This window comes from Bubalus kerabau, chromosome 1, assembly GCF_029407905.1.
Source record: "Bubalus kerabau isolate K-KA32 ecotype Philippines breed swamp buffalo chromosome 1, PCC_UOA_SB_1v2, whole genome shotgun sequence".
Taxonomy (NCBI): domain Eukaryota; kingdom Metazoa; phylum Chordata; class Mammalia; order Artiodactyla; family Bovidae; genus Bubalus; species Bubalus kerabau.
Genome location: NC_073624.1, coordinates 9,811,960 through 9,821,819, shown reverse-complemented (window position 1 = coordinate 9,821,819; position 9,860 = coordinate 9,811,960). Strand labels below are relative to the sequence as shown.

General features: G+C 37.2%; 1 protein-coding gene across 2 annotated transcripts in view; it reads right to left on the bottom strand.

The window, feature by feature from the left end:
• Positions 1-287: 287 nt before the first annotated feature.
• Positions 288-9,860, bottom strand: part of DMC1 (DNA meiotic recombinase 1) — a 36,415-nt gene continuing 26,842 nt past the window's right edge. For both annotated transcript variants that reach the window (XM_055566049.1, XM_055566050.1), the window contains 2 exons: positions 8,238-8,354; positions 288-1,098 (listed from right to left, as the gene is read on the bottom strand). In XM_055566049.1, coding sequence (XP_055422024.1) covers positions 1,029-1,098; positions 8,238-8,354 — 187 coding nt within the window. In that variant the 3' untranslated portion in view covers positions 288-1,028. The remainder of the gene's footprint in view (positions 1,099-8,237; positions 8,355-9,860) is intronic.

The following is a 9,860-nucleotide window of genomic DNA, read 5'->3' as shown; positions in this document are numbered from 1 at the left end:
TTGCTCTCTCATTCTTTCATAAACATTAGGAGTTTCTTTTAACTAGTATATACATTCTTTTGAGGGCAGGAACCATACTTCTTTTGTAGATTGTTTAGACTTAACATTCACTTGGTGAGTGAATGATTTAATGTATAATCAAATACCTTTTGTAACAAATGGTACTTTTAGCACTTGAATTCTCATACAAGTGGATGCAACGTAAGAAATTAAACCTTTTTGAGACCTATAAAGATTGTCAGTGTAAATATTATTAGTTTTAATTTATAAATATTTTTATTATACATACATTTTGAAAACCAGATTTTATTTTTAACACTTAGAAAAAACAATATTTTTACACATTTATAAAATTAGTATACAAAATTTTACATTTCAATTAACCTTAGTATTTTAAAAAAGATTTTGAATTCTCTTCTAAAATATAAGTCACACTATATTGACCACCTAAAACTGAAAAGATCCTAATTACCTTTGCTTTTATCTTCCCAATCAGAAGTACATTTTTAAAAAATAATTTCAATTTGTCTAAAAGTCAAATGATTTAAAAATTTAGCTTAATTTAATGTTTCATTTCTGTTGCTGAAATTGTGAATGTACAGTTGGATATCATAAATAAAAAAGCTTTTCTGTGTGTGTCCTGCAAACATTCCTCCCTCCTTTGTAAGTTTATTCACTTCTGTGTTCATAGGGAAGTTGCAGGAGAAGGGGACATTTCTGAGCTCTTAGACTTTCCATCTGCTTAGTGGCTCACTTTGAAAAGCTAAAGTGAGGTAATGCCTCCCTAATTCTCAAAACATTTATTCATTCATATACATATTTATATTCCTGAACTGACATATAATGTATAGTTATTATAAATCAGAGACTTTTAAAATAAATATGAGTTAAATCTCTTCTGCTGACTTTCCATTAGTAACACATGAAAAAAAACCAAACTCTTACTTCAAGATCTGAAATTTAAGACTGCTTTTCCATTTCTTCAGCTCCTAATAAGCACTAAGAAGCAATCTGCATCAATTCGCCATCTACTCCTTGGCATCCCCAATTCCTCCAGCAGTTATTGTGAAGGTGGCTTCATTTTCAGGCATCTCAGGGCTAACAGAATACAAGGGAACAGAAGTTTATAAAAAGCTCTATTGCTATAAATACTGTATTCATGTCACAGGCATCATATTCCTATTAGTCTGAGTCTCCTGAGACATGTGAGTTGGTACAGCTAAATGTGGATTGCAGAATTTATCTACAAGTATTATCAACTGTCACAAACATTTATAGAATAACTTCTATATAATAACTTCTAAGGTTCTGGATGTCAAGAAAAATTACCCTAAACTTGGAAATAGGCAACAGGGATAACTGGGTGTTCTTACAGTGCACTATCAGGCATTGTGCAGAAGACCTTTAGGGGTTTACTGATTCTAAATGGTATGTACCTCATACAGCTCAATAACAAAAAAACAACCCAACTGAAAAATGGGCAGGAGACCTAAATAGACATTTCTCCAAAGAAGACATATAGACAGCCAATAGGCACATGAAAAGATGCTCATCATCGCTAATTATCAAAGAAATGCAAATCAAAACTACATTGAGGTACCACCTCACAGTGGTCGAAATGTCCATCATTAAAAAGTCTACAAATAACAAATGCTGGAGGGGATTTGGAGAAAAGGGTACCCACCTACATTGTTGGTGGGAATGTAAATTGGTACAGCCACTATGGAAAACAGTATGGAGGTTCCTTTGTTTTTTGGCGGTTCCTTGAAAAACTAAAAACAGAGTTGCCATATGATCCTGTAATCCCAATCCCGGGCATATATCCAGACAATACCATAATTCAAAAAGAGACATGCACCTCTATGTTCATAGCAGCATTATTTATGATAGTCTAGACATGGAAACAACCCAATGTCTATTGACAAATGAATGTATATATATGTGTGTGTGTATGTTTATGTCATATACATGTACACAATGGAATATTACTCACATAAAAAAATAAAATAATGCTATATGCAGCAACATGGGTGGATTTAGAGATTATCATACTAAGCAAAGTAAATCAAAAAGAGAAAGACAAATACTTATACGTGGAAACTAAAATAAGACACAAATGAACATACATATGAAACAAAACAGACCCACAGATAGAACAGACTTGTGGCTGCCAAGGCAGGGTGGGGAAGGGAAGGATTGAGAGTTTGGGATTAACAGACGCAAACTATTATATCTAAAATGAATAAACAACAAAGTTCTTCCTCATAGCACAGGGAACTATATTCAATATCCTGTAATGAACTATGATGGAAATGAATATGAAAAAGAATACATATATATGTATACCAGAATCACTTTTACAGCAAAAATTAATGTAACACTGTAAATCACCTATACTTCAATAAAATTTTAAAAAATACTAAAATAAATGGGTGTGCATCTTTCCATGACTAATGTAGGGAAAAACCGTGAAAGACTTTGAAATGAACTAAAAGATTACTGAGTACCTTCAGTGGAAAAAGAGGTTGCCTAACACATCCTTCCAGGTTATACAAATCTATGAGGATTCCATGGTTTTCGTTATCTTTGAGCTATTTTACAACTCCATGAGCTGCAGAAAACTATGAGTAACACAAATTATTCTTGTCCATAGAAATGTAAATTATGTGAAGAGGAACACAATTGATTATTGTCCTATGGATATTAACCCATTTTTATCAATTTAGAATTCATTTCAGCATTACTTATATGACTGCATCTGTGTGTTAATTTGATTTTTCCTTTGATCTGGTTATAAAATCTTACTGGTTCCTGCATGACTTACTGAGTTAAATATGATCTTTGACATTTTATATTTGTACGAGTCATGATTACAAGCTCTTTATTTTTTTACCCCCCATTACATGCTCTTTTAAATTTTACATTTTATTTTACAACTCTATAGGAGTAGAGATTTATTTGTAGAAAACCGATAGCAGTGCAAATTATTCTTATTATGCCAGTCTATAACAATGGAAATGAATTTTCACTGTGTAGAGAAACAATAGGTTTCTCCCCAGTAGAAACGACAACTTTAAATGTTATAACTTATTGCCTGGCAGGGTATTAACCAGTTTTGCATCTATTAGCAAATTTATTTCTTCACTGAACTGACCAACTACATAAATCTCTGTTCCTCAAATTATCCTTTAAATCAGTGGTTTCTTCATTAATTGAGATGAAGAAAATCTCTAACACTTGTCCATCTTATGTTGATTTACAGAAAGTGATGTTTTTAATTTTTTTAACTCTTTGAAAATCAGACTTTAGTAAGTACTAGACCCCACAGAATTTATAAAATTGAGACAGCCTTTACTCTCAAGATGAAGAAAGAAATGGTAATCCACTCTAGTATTCCTGCCTGGAGAATCCCAAGCACAGAGGAGCCTGGCAGGCTACAGTCCATGGGGTTGCAAAGAGTTGGACATGACTGAAGTGACTTAGAATGGATGCGTGCATTACTCTCAAGAAGCCTAAAAGGTAAACTATGCAAAGTAAGCTAAGTTCCTTCAAGTCAGTATATGTTATAGAACTCTAAGGAAAGAAGTTATGCAGGCTAGGTTACTCAGGAAAGGTTTCATAGATTATAAAGGACTTCATAGGGGCCTGTGAGGCAGAAATGGGGGTATTCCATTTCTAGCATGAATTAAGAATAGGGCCATTCATGTAGTGCTCTGTAAAGCAGTGTAGAGATGGGTTTTTATTCTGACTCAAGATGGGGAGCTATTGGAGGGTTTTAAACAGAGGATAGATATGACGTGACTTGGTGTTATAAAGGATCATTCTGGCGTCTATGTTTAAAATAGACTCTAGAGGGGCAATGGTAACCTAACTACCTGGGACCTTGGTTTTCTCATGTGTTGTTATTGTTGTTTAGTCCCTGTGTCCAGCTCTTTTGGAAACCTATGGACTGTAGCTAGCCAGGCTTCTCTGTCCATGGGATTTCACAGACAAGAATATTGGGAGCAGGTTGCCATTTTCTTCTTCAGGGGACCTTCCCAATCCAGGGATCAAACCTGTGTCTCCTGCATTGGCAGGTGGGTTCTTTACCACTGAGCTACCAGGGAAGCCCTTCCTCATGTGTAAATGGAGATAATAATCTCCATTTGGCACAAGGCCTAGCACACAGAACCCACTCAGTTAAGTGTTAGCTAGCATTGTTATTGTTTTTAGCTTCATGATCTTCTCTATCAAAATGTTTTTTTCTAAAGTCAAGGAGAATTCTTTGTGAGAAATCTTTAGGAATCATAAAGAAGGAAGTACAAGCTGCACAGAAAACTATTTTGACATTTTAAGTTCTGATCTGGTTTTGCTATTTTTATTCAAATGTATGGATATTTGACATAATTAACTTCTATGATAATTTTAATTATCCTTTGTTGAGTCTGCAGAACCCTAGTGTTCTCTTAGGACTGTAAAAACGGCAGGGGTTATTTGTTCCTAAAAGTTTAGAAGACTTGATTAAATATACAAATGATTGAACATGTAGATGGAGTTCATTCATTTGTTAATTCAACAAAGAGTTATTGAGCTCTTACTAGATGCCAAGTACCATGCTAACTGCTTGGTACTCACAATCATTGTAGTGAGGGAGATGTACATGTAATTGGCTGATTACAATTCAGAGTGAAAAAATAGTTGGGAAACTTTTAAGCACAGCAATCTGTCCAAGATATAAACCAAGAAATTTTAGTAAAAAGATGAAACAATCCTACTCTCTACTTAATTCAACAAAGTTCATTTGTAACAAATTTCTAGAGATTGCTGAAGCTCCACAAAACATAGCACTTGCATATGTATCATACTCTATGAGGACCAGTGATGAAAAGTGAAATGGTCTGAATAAAAACCACATAAAGGGACTTCTCTGGTGGTGCAGTGGATAAAAATCCACCTGCCAATACAGGGGACAAGAGTTCAATCCCTGGTCTGGGAATATTCATGCCACAGAGCAACTAAGCCTGTGCACAACTTCTGAGCCCATGCTCTAGGGCCTATGAGCCGCAACTCCTGAAGCCCAAGCGCCCTAGAGGCTGTGCTCCACTACAAGAGAAGCCACCACAATGAGAAGCCAGAGCACCATAACGAAGAGTAGCCCCTGCTTGCTGCAACAGAGAAAGCCCGTGTGCAGCCATGAAGACACAGTGCAGCCAAAACAAAACAAAACAAAACACCCAGATAGATATGGGAACTGATTATTTAATGTTTAATATTTTAAATTACAATACAAAATAAGTACTATGATTCATAGCTAAAGCCAGATTAAGAGCTCATGTGATTTCTTTCGGCTGATTTTTTCCTCCCTAGGGTTAAGAGTTATTACAAACCTTTACCTTGTTGCCCAAGACTGGCTAATCAGTCACTCACAAATATTGTGCCTCTGTTATGTCTGAGGCACTAAGAATACAGTGGTAAGCAAGAGAATAGTGTCCTTGTCCTCAGGGTATTTACTGTCTAGTGGGGATGATATACATAAATCATTACCAATGGAATGCAAGCTTCATGAAGGCAGAGTCTTGTCTTTTTGTTTGGTTCACTGCTCTGTCCCCAGAATGGAGAACAGCTGAAGTGTAATACGTTTCTCTGTAAAAACCCACTAAGTTTGTAACTGTTTTCTTGTACTGTTTGATTTTATTGATTTTCTTACCATGTACATCAATTACCTTGTCAAAGTTTGTTCATATATTTGCATGTGTTTATATATTGTATCAGTTCAGTTCAGTTCAGTCGCTCAGTCGTGTCCGACTCTTTGTGACCCCATGAATAGCAGCACGCCAGGCCTCCCTGTCCATTACCAACTCCCGGAGTTCACCCAAACCCACACCCATCGAGTCGATGGACTCGATGCCCCCAATCCCTCCCAGCATCAGAGTCTTTTCCAATGAGTCAACTCTTCACATGAGGTGGCCAAAGTACTGGAGTTTCAGCTTTAGCATCATTCCTTCCAAAGAACACCCAGGACTGATCTCCTTTAGAATGGACTGGTTGGATCTCCTGCAGTCCATGGGACTCTCAAGAGTCTTCTCCAACACCATAGTTCAAAAGCATCAATTCTTTGGGGTTCAGCTTTCTTCACATTCCAACTCTCACATCCATACACGACCACTGGAAAAACCATAGCCTTGACTAGATGGACCTCTGTTGGCAAAGTAATGTCTCTGATTTTTAATATGCTATCTAGGTTGGTCATAACTTTCCTTCCAAGGAGTAAGCGTCTTTTAATTTCATGGTTGCAATTACCATCTGCAGTGATTTTGAAGCCCAAAAAAATAAAGTCTAACACTGTTTCCACTGTTTCCCCATCTATTTCCCATGAAGTGATGGGACCAGATGCCATGATCTTACATGAAAGTAAAAGTCACTCAGTCGTGTCCAATTCTTTGCAACCCCATGGACTATACAGTCCATGGAATTCTCCAGGCCAGAATACTGGAGTGGGTAGCCTTTCCCTTCTCCAAGGGATCTTCCCAACCCAGGGATAGAACCCAGGTCTCCCACATTGCAGGCAGATTCTTTACCAGCTGAGCCACCAGGGAACCCCAAGAATACTGGAGTAGGTAGCCTTTCCCTTCTCCAGGGGATCTTCCCGACTCAGGAATCGAACCAGGGTCTCCTGCATTACAGGCGGATTCTTTTCCAATTGAGTTATCAGGGAAGCCCATGATATATATATATATTTATATAAAATACATGCATGTACATATGTACATACATGTGAAGAGCTGACTCATGGGAAAAGATCCTGATACTGGGAAAGACTGAAGACAAAAGGACAAGGCAGCAGCAGAGGATGAGATGGTTAGATAGCAATGGACATGAATATGACTCAATGGACATGAATTTGAGCAAACTCCAGGAGACAGTGGAAGACAGAGAAGCCTGGGGTGCTACAGTCCATGTGGTCACAAAGACTGGTACATGACTTAGCAACTGAACAACAACAAAAATATATGTACATCAACCCATATGCATATACATACATACTCATGTATGACTCCTTTTGAATTTGGACAGAAAACCCCAATGGCTTCAGTCTCCATAGGAGAAGCTGAAGGTGACATGACCCTCCAGCACGTTCCAGCACCATCTTTGCAGCGAGAGACAGGAGAGGGATAAGATGTACTATGCAAACATTACAGGAAATGACAGGTTATTGCTTTTTTTAACAACAAAAGCACCAGTCTTCTTCCATGCTACATACTTGCAAATCTTGAAAAATTCCATAAAAATCTTTAGTCCCAGCCCCATGCCAGGCTCTTGTTTTGCAGTTCATCTCTAAGTGGCCAAAATATTAGCTTTCTCACTCTAAAGATTGTTTTCTTATTCTCTCCATTTATTGGCTTCAGGGGCTCAAGGAACTCTCTCAGGTCAGAGAGAGGCAAGAGCTGGAGCTGGAGTCCTGAAGCCCAGCAACCCTACCAGCTGGGCGACAGCATCCTAGGTGTTGAAGTCCAGCTCCAACAGCACCCCCATGCCCACCAGCCTCAGGGCTGAAACAAGTGCTCAGAACCAAGGGCTGCTCCTTCCAGCTCAGCCTTTCCAGACCCAGTCAAAGGTATGTCTACTGATGAACAGTTGCAGGAAGGGTAAAGGTCCCCTCCCCCGCCAACCCTTCAGAGATAACAAAACAGATAGGCAAAAATGGGGGAGGTCCACAGAGAAGGGTCAGCAGCAATGCTCAGGAAGGGGCGAGCAATGCCTCCTCAATTCAAATCGCTTTAGGTTTACTACTGGTAAAATCTAAGCTTATAACTATTAATTAAATAAGTAAGTACTGTGAAAGAATATATGGTGTAATATAGAGTATTAGCCTAGACTATAAGGGTCAGGGAAATGTTCCTTGAGGAAGTGCTGTTTAAATTGAAACCTGAAAAGAAAACTAGCAGAAAGAAGAACATCCCTATAACATGATGCACTTTTCCTGCATTTACCTCACTTAAAGTGAAAATCAATTATTTCATTACCTAGCTTTACTGTAAGATTTGGAAGGTCAGGAACCAAGTTTTATTTGTCAACAAAATCCCTGAATCCCTAGAACCTAGTACATATTAGGAACTTCCCAATGAATTTAATACTTTTTGAGAAGGAAATCCAAGCATGTAGGGTCTGCCCTTGGAATAATTATAGCCTCTCTGGAGAAGTAATTCTATATAACATCATATGCACAAGAATCTAATTAAGAGTAAAAAAATATTTACCTGTCGTAAATCTTGGCAATTCTCAGTTCTCCTCTTCCTTTTCGCAAGCTTATTCTTGTTGTTGAAGCATGAGCCAGAATGTGTCCCCCAATGGGTTTTTTGGGGTCTGCTTGAAAACTGAATTAACAGAACACTTTTCAGGTTTCATCATATGAACTATATACAAAAATACCTGCGATTACAAGGCATTCTCTATGGAGAATGGCAAGGGATAAATAAGAAATAAGAAATACCCAACCCTTCTGCATGATGCTCTGATGTAAATGAGAGCATATTGAGAACCTCTTGGAAGCCTTCAATGTTATACGGTTCTGAATTTGAGAAGAGTGTCAGAAATATATTTATTGCTGATGTCTAATGTTTATTCTAAAATAGGATACAGGAAAGATAAGCTCTTACTATGATCATATGGATTCCAAAATAAATTATGATTACAAGGTCATTACAAATACTGACACTCTTGAGAGAGAGATATACTTACTAGGGGATGAACACTCATTTCCAAAGAGAGATGATTTTGAATGAACAAAATGGGAAATAAATGATACGATCTGCAAAAGTGCTAAGAAATCAAAATAGGAAAGATAACATGGGGAGAAAATGTCCTAAAAATAACTCATAATGTAAGAGGTTATACTTATTTAAAACAAAGTACAACACAGCACAATAAATAGCCTTAGCTCTAGAGAATATCAAACGAATTCAAATTTTACTTGTTCCATCAAAGTGTTCAGGATTCTGTGTAGAATTTCATGGGGAATTTATGGCTCTTGACTTTTCTTGTAAGTTACCAACACTTTAATAATTTAATAAAAGATATAAACTCTTCCCCAGAAAAATGCACAAATGTACACATACAAAAATTTTCATGTAAGTTTAGGAGATTCATAGTTCCTTTCTGCTCTGGTGTGGACAGGTATTAACAATAATAGTAATAACCAAGATTTATTGAGTCCTTACTCTGTGGCAGACACTCTTCTAGCTCATCTAATTATTTTCCTTTGCTGGGATTCCATATTTAGTAAATAATTTTGGATTAAAATTTGGATTCTGCCTACAGAATCCAAGGTCTGTAGGTTTGCCCACAAAGAGAGAATACCCTGGTCATAAGAACCTCAAATGAAGTTACATTTTTCTTTATCAGTAAACGGGCCCTCTGATCTTTCATTGAGTCTCATAAATTTGATTAATGTGAGTCTGCCCCTAAGAAATGGATTTGTTCTCAGTGAATGACCAAATCAATCCTCTGTAAGGGTAAGGGCCCTGAACTCTGGTCAACTCAACAGGGTGATGGACACATCCTTCCAAAGCCTATCCAATGACAGCATGCTAACCTTTCCCCTGGCATATACAGCTTTAATGTTCTATGTGGCATAAGAGATTTAGAGTTAGACCTGAGTTCAAATTTTGGCTTACCAGCCAGCCATATGACCTCAGGAAACTTGTTATTCATTCTCAATGTCTGTTTCTTGATTTTAAATGGAGAATAATAACTGTATGTAACTGGTACAGTAGTTGTAAGAATAAAATGAAATAATTTAGATAAGGCAGTAACCCAGTAACTGAAATTATTATCTGCTTTCCTAATTCTGACTCACTATCTATGTTACCTTGGGCTAATTA